We start from the raw sequence: 25,122 nt of genomic DNA on the forward strand, positions 1-25,122 counted from the left end.
AAGCTATAAGTGATATGTCATATTATAGGAAGTACATAATCCAATCTCATGTGACCATGGAGTAAACAACTGGACTACCACCAATTAGTATTATTTGAGTCAGACACCTGGGAAACAACACAACTGAGATCCAAACCCACTACCTTCTCCCATATAATATTGGAGGGGTGCAACCACCAGGCATATTTATGCCATGTCCAAGAAGAACAAGTAGAGATTGAAAACATCCATGACTAAATTCAATACAATAATCTTCTCATCAAAGAATAAGGTTTGGGTGTGCCAGGAAGTGAAAACCAAGTTTTCACTTCGAATTTGCTTGCATTACATGATGGATTATGATCTTCACAGCAGTCACCAAATTAATGTCCAATTTGTGCATTAAAAGATGGCTAAGAGGTAGGTCAAGACTCAGTTTCCACTCCATAATGGATCCAAAATCTCATCCATCATCCAAAGGCCCCTCATTCTCCTTGCTGATAAGCTCTTTCATGCAACCTAGCTATCTCATGCGTCAGCTTCATAAGAAAACTAAAGCGACGTTATCTTTTTATTAACGTTGAAATTTAAAACCTAGCATCGATCTTGACATAATAAGTTATGTTATATTATCTATCCCGTATAATCTATCTCATAGAGTGGTCCATGAAGCAATTCTTTTCATGACAAATACTACTGTATAGATTATTCAGAAGCTCTATACGGTGTTGGAACGGTGAGGATATATCTAGTTGTCATGGATGAGAGAAGCATTTCTCCTCAGCTGGTTGGGTTTGATATAGGACAAGAGGTGGCGGTCGGATTGGGTCGATCGGATCAAAAATTTATTAACTAAATTCAATCTATTTATTAAATAGGTCAAAATTATAAATCTAAATCCGATTTATTTATTAAACAAGTAATCCAATCCGACCTATATAACCTATTTATTAACAAGTTAGACGGATCGGATAAAATAGATTTAAACATGTTAAGCAGGTTAAGCAAGTCGGGTTAAACAGGTCAGAAATAGGTTTCAAACAAGTTAAACGGGCCGCATCATAACCCGACCCAATTATTAAACGGGTTAAACGGATTAAAACAGGTTAAACGGATCCGAACCCAACCTATTTAATAAACAAGTTTAGGCAGGTTGGCCTATTTATGATCCAAGTCTATTTATGTCAAATCCAAACCTGCTTAAAGTAGGTCATTTGCGGATCAAGTTGGCGGACGGATAATAAATTGCCATCTTCATATAAGACCCATATTTTTGAGGAATTATTCCCATACACCACGTGACCATGAACACTACCAATCACAACGCTCGTTCCTGTAGCAGTGCACCAAGATGCACGTTTGATGAATGAGACCCATAAAAACGAGTGGATGCAAGTATACGGACATATGGTGCATGCAGTGTAGAGAATAATTTCTCGGTATTATTTGGATGCATGGCCATCGGCGTGGCATCATATTGGATTGCCAATGGATTTGGCCGGTGGAGTCTAGCGTGTGGTGGTGGAGCAGCGTGCCGGCAAGGACCAGCCTAAAGCCACCTTTTTCCCACGGAGACAAGGGCAGTGATAGGAGTGGATCTTGGGACCCCCATCTTAAAAGGAGCTTTAGACTGCGTTTGGCCACGAGATAAATTTGATTTAAATGGAATAAAAGAGAGTTGTTTGCATAAGTTTGTGGTGGAGGAGGGAATAGTCTATTCTGCGGAATAAAACTTTGTGCATTTAATTGGATGGATAATTCTGAAGTTATTCTCTCATGTTGTTTGGTTAGAGAAATAAATTGGAGAAATAAGTAGGGTGTGGAATATCCACAACTTTTCTACCCCTTCCACATCACCTACACCTATTCCAGGTTCGACATTCACTGCGCCCTCTGCTCCTTGCTTTGCATGGTAAACTAAGATAGCAAGGACGTGTATATAAAAGAGTTACCACAAAAATATGAAATGAAAAAATCTTTCCTATGATAGAGTTAATATTGCATGCAAATAATAATGGACCTATAATAGGGTCGTCAATTCTATATGTCATGCTATGCGTGTAAATCGTCGTATGCTTTTTGATGTGGATGATAGCTTTTTTTATCGAGTCATGGCTCTTCTTAATGACTAAATCGATATGCGCATTCTATGATGGATGATGAAGAATAGAAAACCTTACTTCATAGCCTAAATATCAACAAAAGCAAATTAAAAATTAAAACATGGAAAATTAGTTTAAAATTAAGATGAAGGCTTAGACTATAAAAAATCGTTATTTTTGGGTTTACATGAGATGCAAGCCATGCCATTTGCTAACTAGTGAATTATAGCAACTTCAGCTGCATGTAGTGTGTACTATGCCAAGTGCTGATCTGTGGATCATAGCAATATATGTGCATGCTAAACCTAGCAAAGCTCTTATAGACCAATGTTCGCATGTCATATATTATCGCCTCACAAGTGGAAGTGCAATGGTAGGCTTTTGGCTCTACGGTGGCATTTATGAATGTTTTGAAAAAGAAAAATGGAAAGCTATCTAATATATGAAAGTAAAAGCAAGATCAAAATCTACACTCATGCGGAGCCCTCACAAATGTGCTATCAAGCATGTTGTAGGTACTGGAGAGTGTTATTACTACAACAAAATGTGGGCAAAACTGATTTATGCTTGCTCACACTAGGTAGAATTGTCGGTAATTTTAGCTCTGATGCCAAAATTTGTCTATGCTTCTAAAGAGCGTCGGTAAGCATGAAAGAGCAGACGACGCTTGAAAGGGTCGTCGAAGGCCTCCAGCTAAGACGACGCTTTCAGGCGTTGTGGTAGGTGAAAGCCGGTTCCAGGATGATGCTTTTAAGCGTCTTCGGTGTCCTCCGACCTAAAACGACGCTTATAAATGTCATCGGAAATCTAGACCTAAGTATATAAGTAAATTAACTGAGAGCATCCTACATGAAGGTGTACCGTATAAGCTGGCTAACTATCAATATAAAATGTGCAAAATCATGAAGCTGTACTAATACTTCCAAAGGGAAGAGTCTTTCTTACTTGATTTAAACAATCACCACTTTAGAACCCTTCATCATCATCATTTTGGACTTTACCTTATATTCTGAATGTATATGCTGGTTATATAAGTAATATAGCACATAAGAATAGCACTTATATATAAAAATATAAATTTATAAATTTAGATTTGTTTTTAATTATGCATACTTTATGTTTGGAGCTCTAATTTAGAAATAATATCGTATTATTAATAAGAATGCACCCTGCTCTAGAAAAGAATTATGTTGTACTTCTTGAATGGAGAAATTATAGGAATTATAGAACTTATACATATCTTTCGAGCTATCTTTGATTTTATGTCGAGCTTAGGTTTGAGCTTGAACAAAATTAAGATTTTTCCAAATCACCAACATGCAAAACAACATCGTCAGTATTCTCAATGCAGCTGCACCAAAATTTTGAGAAATTAATTTGAAGCAAGAATATTAGGATGGTATCTAGGTACCATGACACTGTAGAGAGTCAGACCACTCGAGTGTATCTAGTTTAACTGGAATTATAAGAAAAGGGCAATTTATTTTTAGAAGAAAAAATCAAAGTTAGATTGATGAACCCATTTTGTCAATGGCAACACTTGATGAACCCCCTGCCTCATGAATATGGGACTTAGAGACACGTCTAAAACATTTCTAAGGTCGTCGGATTCATTAATGAGGATCACATTGCCATCTGAATTTCTTATTAGATTTTCTCCTAAGAACAATTCAACCTACTCCTTATTCACCTCTTGTGGACCTTTCTCCTAGTGACCCTTATACACGAAAATATCTGCCAATATTTATATCAGTGCTCTAAATGATGTGATCATAATTAATTGGCTGTAAACATGCATGCCCATTAACTAGGTTCCTGTAGTAATATGATCCACTATGTTAATCTACATTAGGAATAACAAAGTTTTTTCAGAAGACACCTATGTTCTCTTCAACTGCTCTTCATAAAAATTCTCTCTCTAGTCTTAAGAATTTTTTTTAATAAGACTTTCCATACCAATGGTGACATTGCCAAACTGAGATAAAACTATCAAGTGTATATATCAAAGGAAATCTCGAAGATTCGTCGGTAGTGTTGCTCATTAGACCATCAATGCTACTGGGATAAGGACATTCATCAACCCCAGAGTGTTCTATGGCATCAAGGAGGGCCAACAAGCTGCCAACCAAACTTGCATGCTTGGTTAAGTAGACCTCCATACATAAGTGCCAAGTGGGGAAGAGTTCTTTCTTCCCCTTGGAGAGTAAAATGGCATGATCACTTTGCATGAATGTGATCTTTCTTTTTCCAAGTAAAAGAAGATATTCTTGGACACGGACAGTTTGTGAAGATCACTGATGTTAGCTGTGGTCCACACTGGCAAATCATTAGGTTCGAGGATTACAAAAGCTCAAAGACTAGCTTCACATGCCCCAAGGAAGGAGAAAGGTCAAGCTACCTGTTCTTCTCCTATTGGTTTTCCACTGCACTTATGCTCCATTAACTCCACTAACCTCAATGGAATGTGATACCCAAAATGGTCTCTCTCTCTCTCTCTCTCTCTCTCTCGTGCAGGTCCCCATCGCATGGGAGCCTAACCGTGACATCGTCAATTACCCCCTGGCCAATCATTCTCATGAAAGGCATGGAAACTAGCCAACTTTTCTTCATGTCCCTGGACTTGGTTGCTTGGCATTAGGTGCAAGCATCAAGATCCTGGATCTCATTGTCGTTTTCTACTATTATAGGAGTTAGTCCATGGTTTTCTCTTGGACAAAATCTTCTATAGATTGTGTCGTATGAACCACTGTAGCTAGTTTGAATTCATTTACAAATGGCCTCTAAGGGCCAATGTCCTAAAAGATACGGTTCTAGAGACCAAATGCATGAAATCTAAGATAAGCCTTGAAAGCTACATTTGTGGATGCCGTAAACGGAGGGATCTAATTAACTTGGAGAGGTTGGAGGTTTCTATCCTTGCACGAAACAGCTGTTTTGAATTCAATCTATTGTTATTAATTCCAAGGATGTAAGAAATGTGGTGTTTGTGCGACTCCTTAAGATCACGAGGGAAGGTGGGAGAGATTGGTTTGACTCTCGCGGAGTGCATCGTGTTTGACTCTTCACAAAAACAAGGGAGCCTGAATCCTCTACAAAATCCTTGGTTGCACAAGCTTGGGCGTGGTAGAGAATTCTTATTGGATGGGACTCGAGCGGAACTCACAGCCAGATAGATACCCAAGCTAAAGGAAATCTCTTCGTCTTAGATCATGTGTTTCGTTTGCCACCAATGATTGGAGGTGAAAGATAGTGGAAGAGACTTCCATCTGTTTGGTTTGGCAGAAATGGAATTGAGGAAGTATGTTCCGTCGGAGATGGTCCAATGTCACTATATAGGTAACGTACAGCTTGCACTTCTGACCTATGATGAATCCAAACACACCCAAGTTTTGGAGGATCCATTGCTGAGACAAGGACATGAGAAAAATTAGTGTCGCTTGCTTAGTATAAACTGAAAATTTTGTAGTAGACATATGATTTGAATTGCTTTGTTCTGTTTATAGCATTGACATGCTTTATATACAAATTGACCCTCCAAATATAGTAAAATTCTATAATTATGAGAAAGATAATAGGGATCAGATATAGTAGAACAAAATCCTATGATTTGATATGAATACTAATTTTGAATATGACAATCAAATTCCATGATTTTTAGAAATTGATCTGAGATATCATACCAAGATTGTGCATGCAATATGTGCATGCAGTTGTGATATCATACCAAGATTGTATATGTAATATATGACAGTTGTGTAATCATACCAAGATTATGCATGCAATATATGGTAGTTGTGATATCCAATATCGTATATATTATAATAGGCAAGATTGTGCATGATTCTAAGCTATAATACGAATCTTGGAGAGTGAAAGGGTGCTTTAGGTGGGTTTGGATGCGTTAGATGTGGTTGGGCTTGCTTATGATGCTGAGGGATTGGCTCAAGTATATGATCAAATAAGGCTTGCATTGAACGATCTCAGCAAGTATGGCGAGAGGTTGTTTGGACATGCAATTAAGGGTTGTTTTGAGTTCCACGGTTGAAGTTACACTATAATTCAAATAGTATTGCAACTTAAGTTGCAGTAGTTGACTTACAAGAAAGCTAGCTTATTTTGTATTTGACAAAAAATCGGAAAAAAGAGGGGTGATTTGGGAAGATAAAAAGAAAAGAGAGTGTGGCTCTACCCATGACCATAACAGGCTACACCATGTCCTTCAATTCAAGTTAGATTGTAAGCTCTTGACGGAATGTCAACCTATGGATGTAACTACAAGTTGCAATGCCGAGTCCGGCCTAGGTTTTCTAATGTTTCATTACATTCTAAGGCTACAATGGCATACTTGCACACATGTGCAAATGCGTGTCTACACCACTCATTAGCGTTGAAGATGGCGGCTTACATTCAACTCAAGTTAGCTATTTCCTAGCCGAGGTCATCCAACCTAAAGATAAGGCAAACTCAAAGTTGGATCGGGCAATAGAAGGAGCAATTCATAGCATATTGATGTTGGGGTAAGATTTTGATCTAGTGTTCTTAATTCTCCCCTCCTAAAATTCCTTGACTAGGTTTAACATAACATGCATTATGATCCTGTAACTAGGCCGTTACATAATAGTGCATAAGTAATCCCCTTATAATTAATTAACTACCTGGCTTTGGACTCTCCAGATAAAAAGAAGAATGTATAATTAACTTATATTTGACCTTTACACTGTTGACCTTGAAGAAGAGGACTTGTGAGTTTCTGGGATGAGCTTATGGAGTACCTTAATCAAAGCTGATGACGTAAATTATTTGACCGAGCTCCTGGAGGCCATTGATCAAGCCAGCTACGGCCATTCGTTAGAACAGTTTCCATTGAATCTTTGCATCTATCTTTTTTTTATTTTAATTTTATAAACTCTTGTCTTCTCAAAATAAAGATTTAGCTTAGGATCGCCCTTTTTGAACCGCCGTTACTGGGTTACTGGTTCATGAGCCCACTGATCACAGCACAAGTAAAGGGGCCATGTCACATAGCTCCCATCTGAGATCACCATAGGATAAAACATGACATGTTACAATAGCTAATAACTGGAATTAAGATAACATCCCCTGATAAAGAATAAAATGAAACTTAAAAGCTAGTGATGTTGCTGCCTTGCTATCCCTGGTCTGGAACACAAGTGAATTCGAAGCAGGAAATGATCTGAATTACAAGATCTGAAGTATCGAATGGCCTCTCGAAAAAAGTGATCTGGAATGTCAATGCCCCATCCAAAATTAAAGGATTCCTTCCTTCAGCTTGCTCTCCTCAATAGGCTTAACAGAGCATATTTTGCAGAGAAAATTATGCAGGGACTTCGAGGGCTGTATTCTCTGCAACCAGGCACCTGAATTGATTGATCACATATTCATTTCCTGCCCCTTAGTTTCTCCGATTTGGTCCCTCTTCTGAGACGCTGCTGGGGTCCCTCTTTATCTAATCCGGTTGATTTCTTCCCATCATGGCGAATGCATAACTTCACTCTCATCATGCAACCTGCTGTGCTAATGCTCCTGGCTGCAATCTGTTGGAGTTGTTGGACTGAACGGAATGCTAGGATCTTCTTGCTCAAAAGCTCTACTTCGGCAGCTGTTGCAAAGACAGGCTTAAGGTTACTCCATGACTGATCCATACCATGAAATGAAAAGGAACTGCTGGAATTGGCTGGAAAGATGCAAAAGCCCTCCCTCCGATGTCTCTCGGATGCATGATCGTGAAGCCTTAGAGATGAGCTGGACTATTCGGTGAGATCAATTATTTACCCTTAGCCTTCTGCCATGATATCTTCATTACAGCTAACTGAAAGTATCTATCTGTAAGCTCTGTTGATTTTTTCTGTACCATTTCTCTTCTTCTGACTTCTCTCTGAACTCTTTCTACCTCTAATTCTTTCATATTTTTCAATAAATAATTGGTGGTCCTTTGACCTCCTTTTACTTCAAAAAAAAAAAAAAAAAAACTAGTATGGTACAAAGATACTCCATAGATTAGTTGTGATAACATTGTGACACTCATCATAACAAGAAATAATGGTAAGAAACGGCATCACTTGACTGTGTCCCATGCCATAGAATAAAATGAAACTTCTAAAACTGATAAGCATATCTGCATTTGAAAATTATTATTGGTCAAGCTAACTCGAAACATATAACAACCATTATAACATGAAAGCATGCACCTTATATCCATGGTGACAGCAGATCTGGTCATGTTGAAGACCATTATTTTTTAACCATTTCCGTAATGTCTCAGCAGAATAAGAATTTAAGGAACATATTACCCTGCTTCAACACGAGCAGATTCAGAGCTCATTGAAAAATTTCCACAATTTGCACTCATATATATGTTCTAAACAGAGAGAAAAAGAGTGTGCTGAAAATTAATACAAGATAGAACTTCTAGTTCATGGTAACTAGATAATTAAAAAAGGGGCAGTCGACAAACAAATATGACAGATCCACCATGACTACATCCTCCACATTCCACAAGGGCTTGTAAGGTATAGGGAGAACTTTGTGATTATGGAATCATGGTCATTTTAGAGCTTGGGCATGGTGGTGAATGTGATCATCAATGAAGGTTGCGATGAAATAGTACGAATGGTCATAGCCAGGCTGCAGTCGGAGAATCAGTGGAGCATTTACACTCTTGCAGGCCTCCTCAAAGTTGCGGGGCAGAAGCTGATCATGTAGGAATTTATCATCCTCCCCCTGTCCACCGTAAAAACATTGTCATCAATTGGAGAGGCATAAGCCAATTATAATGGAGAACAAGACGTTTAGAGTTCATACTGTCATGTTTTACAGAATCATCTAGAGGAAAAGAATGTGGTCATGGAATCACAAGTTCAATTGTAGTATCTCTCATCATTTTCATCATAGATGAGGTGCCAAACCATCAGCACATAAGAAATGAGATTCACTCTACAATGAAGAAACCTCACCTGATTTCTGCTGTGTTTCCCGTCCTAGTTATCTAAAAGAAGAAGAAGAAGAAGAAGAGGCACAGTTGAAACAATTGTGGTGAATTATCCTAAAAAGGATCAATTGCAAGAAAAAAGAGAAGAATTTGACAGTTGATACTGTGGGTCTCTTAGCAGTTTAAAACATTAGATGCTACATTTGCATGTTTGGACTTGCAGAGCATACCTGTAAAATAGTCGAGTACACTTATACCCAGTGAGTGGCTTCTTTTCTCCTTTTCCTTCCAAGCAAGTTGGCACCTTTTGATGCAGGTTCCTTGTTCCTTCAACCTCATGGTGATCATGCTAACCTTTGATTTGGTCTATGACAAGGTTTGAATTACCACAGTACATATGCATTATTACAGTAGATATCATGGTACGCCCCTAACGCCCCTATATCAACTTAAAATTTGTTGATACAGGGGCTACGACATAGTATGTACCATGATATAGGCCTTGTATGGGGTGGTATGTTTATGCTAGTTTGCCGTATTGCCTCATACCATCCTGACCATACCATACTGTACCATACTAGTAAGATACTAAGGTTCGGTTTCGTATATAAGTCGAACCGATCTATACTAGTCCGAACCAAGTGGAACCATTTGGCACCACTTAGCACCAATCTGTACTGCCCGGTTTCAGGCAGTACCATGGCTAGGAGAAAGAATGAAATGTTGGAAGCCGCTCTCAATACGAGTTGCATACCCTACTCTACCAAACAGGTAACTTACCAGTATGGTTTCTGATACCAATTTTGCGACACGATTTTTTGCAACAGTGTCACTATGAATTCACTAATTTATTGAGTCCCGTGGTTCCGTATTCCTTCCAGCTTCTCCTTGATCCCCTGTCACTTATGCACCATCTTGTATTTCCTCCCCTTGCCTTATTTTCAGATCAACCATCTATTATTCAAGACATTTTAAGTTTAAAATTTTCCTCCCTGCATAAGTCCTAAGTACTATTCTCATGATTTCTTCCTTTAACGCACCTTTTCCAAGTTGTCCTGGTGTTGTTGGTTCATGCTTTTCGCAATTTTAATTATTTCTTTTAGTTTTCACATGCAGTGGAAGCTTTCTTCCTACAATAAAGCACCCAAAGGCCATCATTTTGGAAACTAACCATGTTTGAAAAGCTTCAGACTTAAGCAAACAAACTAGGGATCATGCTCCCCTTTCAGTACTTTCCAATCAACTACAAGTTATGCTGCATACCTGCACCTTGTCATACAGCATTGAAATGAAAGGTTTGAAGGAAATAGATAGCTGCACCTCCAAGTAATTTTGTGGTAGTGGTAAAATTTAGTCAAACGATCAACAACTTTTGTAAGCTAACCAGAATCCAACCTAGTCTAGTAACAATATTATTTTCTAATTAATAAATAACAGATGAATTTAAGATTTGATTTCTAAATCTGGTCTCTTAAATAATTTTACACTAGTTATCTATACCTCTAAAAAAAAACGTAAGGCTATTAGCAAGACTGAGCGGAAAAAAAAGTGTATCTCCAAACTTTGAAAATTCATATGTGTTATTAAAAATATAAATCAATAGGATGAGCCTTTGGCTCCAATAACCCTGAATTTACAAGCAACAAGTACTGAAGTATCTAAATGTTACAAACAAGAAAATTTTTGAATAGGCAAACTTAATTATCATCCATTCATGTTGAGTTAAATGCCCAAACTATTCCATTGAAAATCAGTAAAAGAAAAATCATGTCCTACCTGATCAATTAGGATTGGAGCTGAAACCTTGTTGCACTTTCTAATCAGGCAGGTCGCATCATATTCCTGCAAATGATAAATTAAAAACCTTTAGGCAGATTATGTCAGCAAATCTACAGATAATAATATGAGAATCATATCATGGAAAGCTTACCTCCCAGTCTGATCTATTGCTGCCCAAATAGTTTGAGAAAGCCTTCTGACCCCAAGGACAGTTCATGGGATTGGTAATTGGTGCAAAAGCAGATACTGACTGAAAATCATGTAGAGACATTCTTATTCAAAGATTCAGAAAGAATAATTTGTAACATACAGTTGCATTTTTTTAACCAGAAAATCAACTCAACAAATACCTTGTACTTGTCAGGGTTTTTCAGGTAGATCGTCAATGCTCCATGGCCACCCATTGAATGCCCAGAAATGGATACCCGTGACATATCAAGCTGTTCAAAATTTTTGCTCAAAACTTTTGGTAACTCCTTGACAACATAGTCATACATAAGCCAATTTTTCCATTTCTGCTCAGTGGCATTTAGATAGAATCCAGCTCCTAGTCATGAAGAAAGGAAGTTACAATGACATAAGGGGTCGCAAGACTTGGTTATCAAAATGTTTTTCAGACTTGATCATAAATATAGGCCCTGAAGCAAATTTGAAAAAATATCCTAATCTAATTCTTCCCAGACTAAAGTAATAAAAAATAAGCTTTGCCAGAAATGATCACAAAAATCCCATAATTTTTTATTTTTTTAAGAAAAGGAGGTCGGACGACCAAAGAGTCGGATATCTAAAGCTAAAATATAAGAGAATTATCAAGTCTTCTATCCCATCTCTACCTATTAAGACAAGTTTCAAACCTGCATGGTTCCAAATATCATATACAAAATACTTACTGAAAATCGTATGACATTCTGACAGCAAAAATTCAGAATATTTGATATTCTTATTAATTAACCCAAAAACCTGATGAAGCATCCCATAGCTGGGCATCGAAAAACTGAAAGTTCCCTAACCTTTTCTTCATTTTTCTTTTCTTGTTTTTTTTAACTGAAATTACCATGGAAGCTGCCAAATCTGAAATTTGACGGCCCTGACCAAACCCAGTGTTCAAACCTTGCATATGATTAAACAACCAGATTCCCATAAAGCTTCTTTTAGGACAACAAATGTATTAAACTTTTGCAGCCATATGTGACCACATCTTTTTTAGTCCTTCACTTCATAGTAAAACAGATATTACAATTATCTGTATTTACCTAAAACTGACTGTATTTGCTCTTAACATGTGCTGCCATATCATAATCTCAAATCACTATATTAGTAAATTAAATAGAATCAACAGATTTAAATCATAATTTACAATACCAAATGATAAAATCCTTCCATGCATGTGCACTTTTGGGGTTTTCAAAACAGTGAAAGATTAAATGCAAGAGGTCCTAGATATGATAAACAGTCTGTAGCTCAAGGAAAGCGTCATTTGCTGCAAGGGATCAATTAATTTGAAACATGTTTACTTTGCACAGAAAATGCAACTTAGATAAAACCATATTAGAAGACTTCTAACAAAACTTGTTTCAAATATTTTGGTTTGCACACATCATTACCGCATGAACGTGAGCCTACAAAAGAATGAACATTCATTGGCAAACTGGGTGATATGAAAGATCATATTCAAAATTAAAGATCTGAGATGTGCTATTGCTTCCACTCATACCTACACCAAAGTCCCAGCTGTCTGCCTCTCCTTCAACATTTAGCCCTCCTGAATGGAACAAAAGCATAAGATATAATCGGCAAGACACTGATTCAAAAATATATTGCTAAATAGGACAATATGCAAAAAATACATGTTAACAACTAATAATTACGGAGGAGGGATAAGGATTAAAAAGAAAGAACCTCAACAAACTATGAAAAAAAGAATAAGATGTTAGCCAACATTATGCATCAACTAAAACTTGCACGCACTTCTAGCATGTAAGACGTATCAGGCTTTCAATTGATACCTTCTGGCTTGTCATGGAATTGATACGAAAAGCATGTCAAAAACTATGAAGGTATCATTTTAAGGATGTTTTATGCATTTTGCTTGAAAAGCAATTCATTTCCACTGAAATACAACTTTTCTGAATATATAATCCTGATTTGTCAAAAGAACAAGTTTAGCTAAACTAATTTAGGAGAAATTTAAGATCTCTTACTATCAAGGATCAATGCAAGTAAAAGCAAAATCAGATCAAATATGGCCCTACTAAAACCAACATCTTTCAAGACATCTTGTTACTTATTTTGAACTTTTTATCAAATTTGATACATACATGTTATGTAAAGATCTTTTCATAAATGAAATTTTCTAGACAATAAAAGAAAATATTCTTGTAAATTAAGTACGCACTAGGAGTTACATATAGTAATATCTATGTAACATGAATCATTCAAAAATGTATTTTTAATCTTCAATTTTCAGATTTCACAGCATGATAAATTAAAGGTGAAAAAATAGGGTGCTTGTAAAAGAAACACTAGATCTCACTAATTTCGGTTTGCACTAACAATTTAATAAAGCTCACATATGTTTGGATAGTTAAAGAAATTGATATCCTTTCACCCTTTTTCCCCCAAACATGAAGGTTGTAATTTGCATTTTTTGCTTACACAAATACAGCAATGAACCCTCAAACATACAATAGAACTTCCATTTACAAATTTATGCAAATAGTCAATATCTTATAATCTGTAATTAATGTATTCACTTTTCTTTTGTCAAGTGTAAGACTGTTGTGTAATACTACGTTTAAAATGCTAATTTCCCTACATACATCAATATGGCATAAACCTTCCTTTAATCAGTTTTCCACTGAAATTGCAATACACTGCAGATCAGTTTCCAACGATCTTGTTGAAGTTTTTTCGAAATCAAATACTGATTAAATGGCAAATAGATGTAGCATGGCTTGTCACTTACATTTGTTGACCCAACGCCATCTAACAATCAGTACTGGTCAGCTACATAAGAAAGGAATAATAACTATTGATACCAGAAAATAAACAAGAAATAGAAAATGCTAGTACTTAATCTGGAGATGCCAGGTGCTGTTTCCACCTTGCTATTGACTTACTTGGAGATGTATCTGGAGCAACTAAAGCAATACCATCACTGCAAGCTGCACGCTGGGCTCCAGATTTAGTGATAAAATTCTCATCTGTACATGTAAGGCCAGAGAGCCAATAGAGAACCTGCAAAGATATTGATAGCATTAGTCAAATCCATCTTTAACAATTCTTTGGTTGAATAGCAGCTCAACTGGAAATGGTATTATAAGCAGCAAACTATGTTGTTGGCTCTCCTTTGACAAGCAATTCAGTGTTAAAAACCAGAAGATAGATGGAGCACAGCCCAAATTTCATGTAGCAAAAAGAAAAAAAAAAATCAACAAGAAGTAAATGTTAGAAACAGTGTTTTAGAACATATGCGCCCGCATATGTGCGGTTAACATATGTGATCATACAGTATATGGACCAAGAAGGTGATCCAATTAGCATCATATGGCTACATATATGGCTGCTACATATCATACTGCTTGATATGTGAGCTCGCTTAGCATTTTGGAGCCACATATACAGCCAACTCTTATTTGGGCCCATGCAGGTGAAGCGGGTTTAAGCCGATGGTTATGCTTGATGTACATTTCCGGCGGGCTTAATACAGGTATTGATAATATTAAAATTGATTATATTATAATTATTTGCTATTAGGTATTGGATACTAATAAATAAGCACTAATTCTTAGTTATTATAGTTACTAATTGTTATTATCCATCCAAAAAATTATTACTATCATTATTGTTGTTATTATTATATTTACCATATACTATATTTTATTTTTAATAGTTAGAGAATAGTAACCACATGTGCATCCCCCACACTGCACATGCACTATGCAGACCCTTGACCACCGCATACCGCAGCCGCCTTTTAAATCACTGGTTAAAATCTTTCTAGGGTAGAAGTCAATTGGGTCTCCTCAGGTTCTCATGCAAACCCCTCTTAGTATTCTTATTACCTAAATTTTCCTAATTTACTTAAAAGATATGAAGCGAATGGAGAGGCGAGACTCCGAGAACCAACCCATGAAATGGTGAGAAAAGGATGGTTCAATTTGTCGAAATCAATTCAGAATCCAGAAATCTTGATCTTACATACCAGACAACAAAAAGTCCACCAAAATCATTCTTCCATGCTGTTTCCTGACTTCTAGACAACATCTCAGTTAAATCTAACAAGCCCTATTGCATTACTCGGGGTTCAGCTCCCTCCTCATTTTCTTGCCACCCAATGCTTCATCAAGACATCACCCATATAAATAAAGAATCCAAAATTCCTTTCCTTTTCCTGTTAAAGAAGTCGAGAAGCGTGTTGCTTCCCTTATTTGTGAAAATCCAGGTCATGAGTGAAGCGAGACAGCAGAGACTACGATCTATCCACCAATTATCAGGCGCTAAGCCCAAAATTTTCTCATTTTTATACATACAAATGGAAACAAGCAGGCGATCGAAAAATCAACGCATTCCAAATAGACTTAAAGCATCAGATGATCAAAGCAGTACTAGCGATAGACATTGCGTTCCCGAGAATCGACTCAGCGATCGATCTACCTTTGCTCTCTGGAATCCAGAGCCCGAATGTTCAAAACAAAGAAGGATGGAAGAATATTACAACAAAAGCTGGAAAAAATATGGGGGAATCGAAGAGATGCTTACCGGAATTTTTTGTGAGGGAGAAGAAGGGGGGAAGTAGATGGAGAAGATCATGGAGCAGCCCAGTGTCGGGCTGAAGTGCTTGTACCGCTTGTTATGGCCGCCGAACATTTTGTAACTGCTGATCTCCGTCGGCTTCTCCATCTCTCTCTTCGGATCAGGAATAAGGGAAAGTAGAGATAAGAAGGCTCAGGGAGTGATACCGGTGACCACCCGGTGAGAATAGGTCTTTGTAACAGGTTGGGAGAGATGATCCGACTTTATACGTACCATCAACAATAACGAATATTTAAATGATGATTGTTATTTGATTTTTTTTAAAACTTTTATTATAACGCCCGTTGGTCACAAGAAAATAGAAAATTCGAATTTCTATACCAATTTTTTCTCCAGAAATATTTATGTGATCTGAAGAAATTTTTTTTTTTTTTTTTGAGTGACCTGTGATTTGAATAAACTAATTTTTCATTAAAAATTATTAACTATTTGTAGGAAAAGATAGAAATTATTTTTTTATAGAATAATATATCGAGAGATTTCAAATGAAAGGATGAACATTAATCTAATACTCTTATATTTTGAATATCTGACATGCATTTGTCTAAAATTTAGACTATGATTTTTTTTTACATTTAGATTTAGAAAAAAAAAAATCATCTCGCTGTGCCAAAACAACTACTCTTTTCTTGCAAAATAAATAACTAAAAATATTTAATTTAAATAATAACATTATTATTCTTATATTATTATTAATTATTTTTATTACGATAGCATCATAGCAATCATTATTTTAATAATAAATAATTTTATATTGCACAAAATCAGATAAATAATTGTTGCTATAATTATTATAATAGTTGATAATATTTTATTTAGATAGAGGTCGATCACAATTTTAATAGGAGCCCATTCTAATGAAAAAATAGCAATTCTATGGTGACTAATAAAAAGGTCACTCAGGTATTTTGCACCAAAACTTCATTAAAATGTCACACTTCAAAAAGAAAATACCACACCACCACCTGAGTATCTTTTTTATGTGATTTTATTTTTAAGTTGCTCAAGCATTTCTGAACTAGAAAATGGCCTTTATCGACACCTTGCTTTTGCTAGCGGCGAACTTACCGGCATCCCGCCGGTCGGACTGCTTGGCTACTCCTTTTTTCAGTGTCATCTTGAGCCCAAACTTAGGTTCTCCCCGGCACTCCTTTCAACTCCTCCATTGTCTCAAAGTCTTGCCCCACCATTTGGAAGTGATAGATAATACTGGGGATGGTTCCCACTTCATTATTTGCAAATGAACTTAAATATCTTGGCACAAAAGCAGGATGTTGATATCTAGCACAGCCTACTTGATAGTGCTAAACCATCTGAATGCTACTATACCACCTAGCTAGAACATAGACAATATCCAGGTGCAAGCATCAGATGGCTTGAAAGGCAGTGGAGCAAGCTCTTTACTTGATACACAACTGTGAGCTGAAAAGGATGACTCCAGAGTCCAGACAGAGGGACATGGAGAAAAGAATCAAGGATGGAGAGCACAGAGCAGGAAACCGAACTGCAGAATCCAAGCTACTATCAGTTGGTTTCCTCATGTGAAATTTACCTGCTTTGGTTATATAAAGAGAATTTCTTTGATAGCACCAAAATTGTCTTAAGTGGAACCAAGGAAGCAAGTGGCAAAACTTGTCATTCTTACCAGGAGATGGCATCAATTGATCTGAAACTATTTTCACACATGGCCTTGTACATCATCTTAGATATAAATAAAGAAATTAATTCTCCTCTTACAAACAGCAGTAGCTTTCTATCTGTGCAAACACGATGCATAGGATTTCGATATCGTCTTGAGCTTCAATTGGATGCCTTCTTGTTTACATAACAAATAGAAAGTAAATCAAGCTCGCCTAAATATAGTTCAGAGCGACAGGCAAAGAATTCCTTATTAACTGAATAAAATATGCACTACCAGCTCTAACAAGCTCATCACATATCAAACTAATATTGACAGAATAACAAGGAGGACCAGTTTTCAATTTTTTATTCCTTGATCAACTGATGCTATTAAAGTTGGCCAAGAAGAGATGGTCTGTAGAAGGCATGGCTTTGTGCAATCTCAATCCGTTCACGAGGATCGTTCATGGTTTCGTCTCTTAATGTTTGAAGAATGGCCTGTGTAGAAACTTCCCTGCAGATCCCAAATCAATCATGTAAGTCAAGCAATGATGATCAACTCAAAGAAGAAACCTGATGGTCATTCAGATCCTAATGAAAATACAAAGCCATCTGATTCAATCATTTCTAGATTGTATGTATTCTTGGTAGAAAAAGAAGCAGTGCAGCTCCCCTCATTACAAGCTCAATGAGGGTGCAAAGAGCAGGATAAACCCACATGACAATTAATCAATCAAAATTTACATCATATTGGTATCCCATGTTGAAATCTAAAGACGTTTCCCTTCATTTTTAGTCATAAAAGCTAGAGGCAAGAAACATAAAGTTAATGCTGATGTAAGCAAGCTCACAAAACCTCTCAACTACAACAAGGGCTTGAAAAGAGATCAGGGTGGGGGGGGAATGGAACCTGACCTTTTTATTAGAACTCTGTGGAGTGTTTTGAGGATGGGGCACAGCTCAACTGGAGCAACAGGCTTGTTTTCTTCTGGATGCAACACACTCAAGCTAGGCTGGCTGAGAAGCTCATAAAAAGCATCAACTGCAGAGATGCCCTGAGTGACAGACAGAATAATGTGAGTTCATAGGAGGGAATAGATACAAAATAGAGATAAATCATACCAGAACCTTAATTCAAATTTACTGAAACAAGTAAAATATGTCCCTTGGTTGAGCACCAGTTCAGCAAATTCAGGTGAGGCTAACCTGAATCATCCCTTTCCCCTTGATGCTATCACCCATATCAGGGCTCAGTTCCCCTTTTGCTAGCATTTGGCCATACCATGCATTGCGACCTTTTAAAAGAGTTACATAGGTATCAGCTAGCAATGGACCAGCAAGTTTCTCTGGCTGTTCTGCCAATAGATGAGTAATAAATATCATTTCCGAAGTGCAGTGTGCAAAGTACACGGATTTGCTTGTTGCACTCTCATTTGTCAGAGCTGCTACCATCCCTGAAGAAATAAAAACAAACTCATATAAAGCATGATTCCAGGAAGAGATTAGAGCATGCATGCTCAATAGGATAGGTTAATTAAGAAGCGGTCATGAGAAAGTAAGTGTAAAACCATATTAAATAGCACTGAAATAACATAAAGTCATGAATAGTGCTGTAATACCATCATCTTTTGAGCCTTAACCATTACGATAACCAAAAAAGTACCGAGTTACAAACATAGTTAACTCCATAAACTAAGAAGTGGAAATGAAAAATATATGAACAATAGAGGAAAATTCACAAGAAGTTTCACAACATGTTCCAATCCCAGGGATCAAGCCGATTCACCCAAATGGGAGTGAAATGTTGAACTAGTTCTGAAAGAACCACATACATTTTACGAGTATATTTTTAGAGCAAAATTTTAATAGTTAGAGTTCATAGATTGGATGGAGCCCAATATTACGATAAGCCTAATGATAGCAAAATAATCAATAAATCCATGCCAGACAAATGACTCGCCGAATTTCTCTTAGATCAAAGTAACAGGACTAAACAAAAGAGTAGCATGCAACAGAATAGAAAATAGTTCTCTTTGGTGGACATCATGGATGCATGCATAGAGGCTAACCACTGTTTTTTGATATACATTTTATCTAGGTCTCCAATCTATCCATCTCGTTAATAAATATGGACATGTTCCGCAAATTAATTCCCTCTTCTGGCTCTCCCCATTCTTTCTGACCTTGAATTCCTTCCTTTTGGCAATCAGTAACAGCTTCGTAAACAAATAATCATTCGAGCAGCGAACCTGCACTGCTGAATATATCCATATAATCCACACGATATGACCAAAGTCCTAATCTTAGCTAGTTATTAATGATTCAGGTTGTTCTGGCTCCACATTGTTAACAATAGATAGAATGAAACAAAGGTATAGTTATCACAGTGACTCTAAACATTGGTGTCGGTGCATCATCAGTCTTATAAGCCCATTTTCACTCTATAACATCTTAAATTTGGAAGTAAAGAGAATTTAAATATCACTAACCACAAAACTTATCCAATCTCACTGCATACTCAAGTGATCCTTTTGAAAACCATAACATTTATAATTAGAACAAGTTTGAAACTGACAAACACGAGTCTACAATAATTTCATGCACAACAATAATATAACAGCTGCTCAATGCTCGTTCAGGACAAAATATGGGAGCTATATGAATTCAGGAATCTTTTTGGGGCTTTCACACATTACACTAGAATCACCATAGATTGGCAATCTTTCAGAGAACCACCATAGATGCACGCACGTGCATGCTTCTGTATATTCACATATCCAGTGTATCAATGTCATTATTAAATATTCACCTTCTAAGTCCAAATATAAAACATCTCTTCACCATTCACTTACCTTTTGTTATTTTTCTTCTACCAAGAACCAGATGGTGAGAGATACTGCAGATAAAATAGAGATATGAAAACTATAGGGAGTCAAAACACTGTCTAGGATAACTTTACTAATAGGGAGTCAAAATACAACCCCAATCCTATCTTCTGAAAACCTATATTTAGCAATGCATAAAAGATGACTAGTTGCAGTAGCACTTCCTGTAGCAATAAATAGGGCTGAAGCATAATTTTATAGGTTCTTTTAATTACTTCTGCTTAACAGCGGCAGATTATGTCTTCCCATAATCTATTCCATGACTCCATAATGCACCAGAGAACAATAAAAGATATGAATACTATAGTTTTTTTTTTTTACAAGATGAAATATCAACAAGATATTAAACTTACCAGCACCAATGGCATATACATTTTTCAGACCACCCATAACTTCATGAGTGACGAGATCACCATTATCCCACACAATGAAATGTGGCTGCCTCAAAAACTTAGCAAGAGGTTTCCTCCACTTATCAGATCCACATATTCTAGCATTAGCATATTCCTTGTTATAAATCTCTGAAGCAATGTTTGGGCCCCCGAGATAAAGAATGTTCTCAACTGGAACTCCAGCTGCCAGACATACATTCAAGCTTAGAAAAGATAAGGGGAAAAACAAACTAAAGACCCAAATAGGGATAGTATCTCAAAATTACAAGATATGAAACATTATTTCCGTAAAGGAAAGAATATCAAAACAATGATAAACAGATGGTGTTTAAAGAGATATTTATGTATTAAAAGAAAATTAGTGATGGATATATTACTATGGAAAAAACACAGAAAAATTTTGAGATTGCTAAAACAAGATGACCATCAAATAGGAACGGTAATGTGAAGGTCAACTATGTTTTCCAAATATTGAAACAAACGGTGTCATCTACTTCTTTTACTCACAGCACAGGTAACAAGTAAGAAATCGCAATTGAAAAATTATAATTTATTCAACAATACAATATATGAAAGCACAGGTGGAAACACCAACATTTGGTTCAAAAAAGAAAAAGGAGTGAAAGCTAAGATATATGGATATCATATTCAGTTTTCCTGTCTGGAGAGAAGGTATAGAAATTATATTGAAATTATACAAAATCAAAAATTTGAGAATAACATCGAAGTCAAGTTTTGTAGGTATATACATTTTGTGTTTTGAGATGTCATGGTTCTCTATACAATCAAATATATGTTTGTGTTAAAGACGAACAGCCATAAGAGGAGACAAATGAAGATACATTGAGCAATTGAAGACCTATTTGTGCCTAGTTCATACTTTTCTAGCTAATTCTTGTCAGTTACAACTTGCTTACTTCCAATTAATTGTGGACTCAACAAGTGATGAAGCTAAAAATCCAAAACCCATAACATGGCAATCATAAAACAGTCGAAAGGGGAAAGAGAACATACTTGCACATCTAATCATCTGTGTAGGTGTTACTACCCGTGGGACTGGATCTAAACCTACGTCAATACCCTTCGCCAGAGAGATTATAAGTGGAGCAGTAATTCTCTCCTTCCAGTATCTACTGATCTCCTTAAACACTTCATGGGTCTCTGTGGAAGGCAGACCATTGACTACGATATCAGCATCCCACACTGCCTCCTGCAAATTGGTCACAACCTTCAATGGGCAGAGTGGTGTGTCAATCATGTTCAAGCAGAGACCATCCCTCAAGATCTCATCTGCATACAGTGTCCGATCCCCGAGCCTTGCTTCAACATATTTCAAGTATGCACACCGTCGTATCAAACGCCTTAGAACATCCTCCCTAGAGTTGATTACCTCAAATAGATGCTCTGCTGTCGACCTGTCAACCGATCTCCCGGCCCTTCTCCATATTCTAATCTGGACCTTTTCACGAAAATGACCATAAGCATCTTGCAAGAGCGCAGCAAACACACTGCCCCAGGCACCAGCACCTATGCCGACAATCTTTAACAGATCGCCATCGGACTTGCCGAGAAGGCGACGGAGCTCATCAAGCCTTTCTTCAGCACCACTGGAGCAGTCAATAGATCCGTTCCAGTGAAGAGAACCATGATCCCTTTCAACGCTGCCAACCATCTTCTTTCCAGCACCACACACTAAAAAACTTCAAAATTTGGACTTCCTTATACTTTCTCAGTAATCAAATTCTTTAGATCACAGCAAAAAAAAAAAGAAACAAGGTTCATCCAATACAAATGCTGAAGTTTCTCTATATCTAACAGCTTTCAGCAAACCCTAGTTCTCTAATTCATTGACTCAGCTTTTTGACTTCTATCTAGATATCAGAATTACTTCAGCCTTCGCTAATGTTGTAAAAAGGGGAGGAAAAGCACGCTTCAATCCTCTTCTACCACCCAGAATTCCACAAAACCTTAATTCAACATCAAAAAAACTCACCTCCTCTATGGCATAACCTGTCCCCAAACACTCACAAACCCGTCTTTTTTATGCAGCAGTACCATAAAATTCCTCGCCAAAAATCCAATCTTTCTCCAACGGGTCGACTCCAAAACACTCAAATTTCTCCTACCTACCTTCAAGCGCTCACCAAATCAAAATATAAAAGCCCACAAGTAAACTTAAAAGCTTACCTTTGTGATTGCCGTTAGAGTTTTGGTCATCTACCCCAAACAATAATAAAACACCCGGCTTTCGTGTCGGAGACTCCAAAGCCTGCACTACCCCCACTTGAACTTCTCTAATTCTTTCGCCCAAAGCTCACAGTAACAAGACAAGAAGCCGGCATTGCAGTTGAGCAACAGATGGGCAGTTGGGGCTCCTTCCAGCTCTCTTGGAGACAGGGGAAGGATGGGAACAGGACTCGAGACTTGGAAGCCGAAGCTTTCATTGGGGAAGGGAGGGGAAAGAGCTGCGCTTTTGGGGCGGGTTTCACGAAAGCTGTTAGGACTTTGGAGTTGGATGGAGGCATTAAAGGCTGGTGATGTTGCTACCTTTCCAACGGCCATAAATTGGAGAGCTCTGGGCGCAGCTGTGAGAAGGAAAGACATCTCTGCTGTAATGAGTTGTTGCCACTCTCACACAAAGAGAAGTGTTTGTTGGAATTGGGCCCTTGGAAGAGTTTCTTTGTGACTACATGGCAGCTGGCAAAAGTATGGCATTGTAGGAGTATGGCATGACCACCTTTTTCTTTTTCTTTTCTTTTTTTTTTTTTTTTTTTTTTTTTTGAGTAGTGAACACCAAATATGTTCATCTCTATTATGTTTTTTTTTTTTTGCTAAAAAAAGGGGTAGAGGGGAGGAAGGGACAAGCCCACCCCTGCGTAGCAGCCCCCACTGGACCCCCGCCCCGCCAGGAGAATGTTTGATGCGGGCAGAAATGGCCGTGTGTTGGGCACCCCGACCGGTTTTACTCATACCCTCCCCACCTGTGGGCCCGGCTCAGCTACTCCTCTGAGCTCTGGCTCGAGTCCCACATGTGAGTACGTCACATCCGACACCACCTCGGCTACTAGCGGTTCAAGAGCGGTCCTACACCACAAGTCCAAGCAGTAGCCAAAGTAGTGAGCTCCGGTCCACAATTTAATCGTCGCCGCAGCGATTCGAACTTGGGACCTTGTGGTTAGAATTGCTGCCGAGTACCACTAGGCTACCACCTTGGTGGCCATCTCTATTATGTCTAGTGTCAAAATTTAGGGATGAAATGGAGAGATCCAGTTTTAAATCACAGACTGGTCATGTATTGGTAATGGTCTATTATGATTGAGTAGGGCCTAGTATTGATGTGTTACCGAAATAAGTAGCTTTTGCTTAATGATCGGCTGTTTTGTGATATATAGACAATCGATGATGTAGAACTAAACCTCTTCTATGCCATCTTCAATTAAAAAGGATCTAGATTCAGTTTAATGTGCCAAGATGACATAGTGGATAAATGCTTTGAGAAGATGGATTTTGTATTCACTTGTTATGGAGGTATGTCATGGCACATACTCATTGCTTACACTCAAATTTGTTATGAAAGATCCCAATAATCAAGGCTTTATGGTCTGTCATCCATGGTTGGACTCTAAACACTTGCATTATAACAATAGCAGAGGGAGCTTTGCTTTGACACAATTTGATGCATCCTATCTGAAAGAACAACAATCGCATTGGTAGCCAAGTAACTCATCTTGCAATGAGCTCTCTCATAAGCAGAACTTTCGCTGGAACCGGTAAAAGCATCAAGGATTGTTTTTAAGTTGTTTCTTGCTTTTTGAGATTAGTCCTAGCAAACTTTTGTTGCTAATTCCCAGTATTTTCATAAAAAAATATTGGCTGGTAGAGGCTAATGCACAGCACATGACCCTTTTATTGTTAATGTGGGTCACCGAAGGAACAATGCAGTCCCATGAAAATCGTTTGCTAAGTAGTGTATTTTCTAGCCATCATTCTTTATTACTTGGCTCGAAATTATATTTCGTAGACTGTACATAAGAGTCTCCAACAGGATAAGCTTGTTTTCAGCAGCACTCCAAGAGAAAATATTGTGGCAATCTGATATTTTCATATAGATCTAGGAGTTGGTACAGATACTGTGACAATTTGAATATCTGGAAATATATCCAAAAAAATTTCTCAAAAGAAAAAAAAAAAACAAAAATTTGAAACAAGAAACGAAGTGAAAAGGTCTTCCAGAACACTGCTTTTAACTACAAATCTTTATGTGACTACCCCCCAATTCAATATTGGCCAGCATTGCACAACCAACCTTGACCTTCTGGTGGAGAATTGTCATAAATTATTTCAAGACTGCATTTCTCCTTCAAAGACGAGATTTCTCTCTTCTGAGTAGCATTGTTTGCGTTTGATGATGTTGATGTCTATCACTAACATATCAACCTGGCCATCGTGACAGCAACAGCTAAAAATTGATATCTGTGAAATGGAAAATGCAAGTCAGCATTGGAGTTAGCAAGGTGGTCTATTGTGATGACATGAAAAGAATGGAGAGGAAAAGAATTTTGTGCGAGTATTCAGAACTGATGGAGTCAGAATAAAAAAAA

The 25,122-nt window shown here is 37.4% G+C and overlaps 2 protein-coding genes across 3 annotated transcripts; both read right to left on the reverse strand.

Annotated features, from left to right (window-relative positions):
* Nucleotides 1-8,423: 8,423 nt before the first annotated feature.
* On the reverse strand, nt 8,424-15,769 carry SFGH (S-formylglutathione hydrolase). Its single transcript, XM_008797941.6, has 7 exons — nt 15,571-15,769; nt 13,929-14,046; nt 12,524-12,571; nt 11,160-11,356; nt 10,961-11,059; nt 10,807-10,872; nt 8,424-8,822 (listed from the first exon to the last, which is right to left on the reverse strand). The coding sequence occupies exons 1-7, from the start codon at nt 15,709-15,711 to the stop codon at nt 8,646-8,648; spliced, it is 846 nt and encodes a 281-aa protein (XP_008796163.2). The 5' UTR covers nt 15,712-15,769; the 3' UTR covers nt 8,424-8,645.
* A 1,496-nt stretch (nt 15,770-17,265) lies between these two features.
* LOC103711700 (putative glycerol-3-phosphate dehydrogenase [NAD(+)] 1, cytosolic) lies at nt 17,266-23,179 on the reverse strand. Of its 2 annotated transcripts, none has more exons than XM_089928011.1 (6): nt 22,709-23,179; nt 21,536-22,213; nt 20,483-20,704; nt 18,451-18,698; nt 18,160-18,299; nt 17,266-17,758 (listed from the first exon to the last, which is right to left on the reverse strand). In XM_089928011.1, exons 2-6 carry the CDS (start codon nt 22,191-22,193, stop codon nt 17,635-17,637), a joined length of 1,392 nt encoding a protein of 463 aa, XP_089784137.1. In that variant the 5' UTR covers nt 22,194-22,213; nt 22,709-23,179; the 3' UTR covers nt 17,266-17,634. The 2 variants fall into 2 exon arrangements, with proteins under 2 accessions (XP_089784137.1, XP_089784138.1); XM_089928012.1 differs by having other exon boundaries at nt 21,536-22,221.
* Between the last annotated feature and the right edge of the window lie 1,943 nt (nt 23,180-25,122).

The sequence above is a fragment of the Phoenix dactylifera genome, chromosome 17 (genome assembly GCF_051530095.1).
Source record: "Phoenix dactylifera cultivar Ajwa chromosome 17, Ajwa_hap1_PhDact_Kaust_v1.1, whole genome shotgun sequence".
Classification (NCBI taxonomy): domain Eukaryota; kingdom Viridiplantae; phylum Streptophyta; class Magnoliopsida; order Arecales; family Arecaceae; genus Phoenix; species Phoenix dactylifera.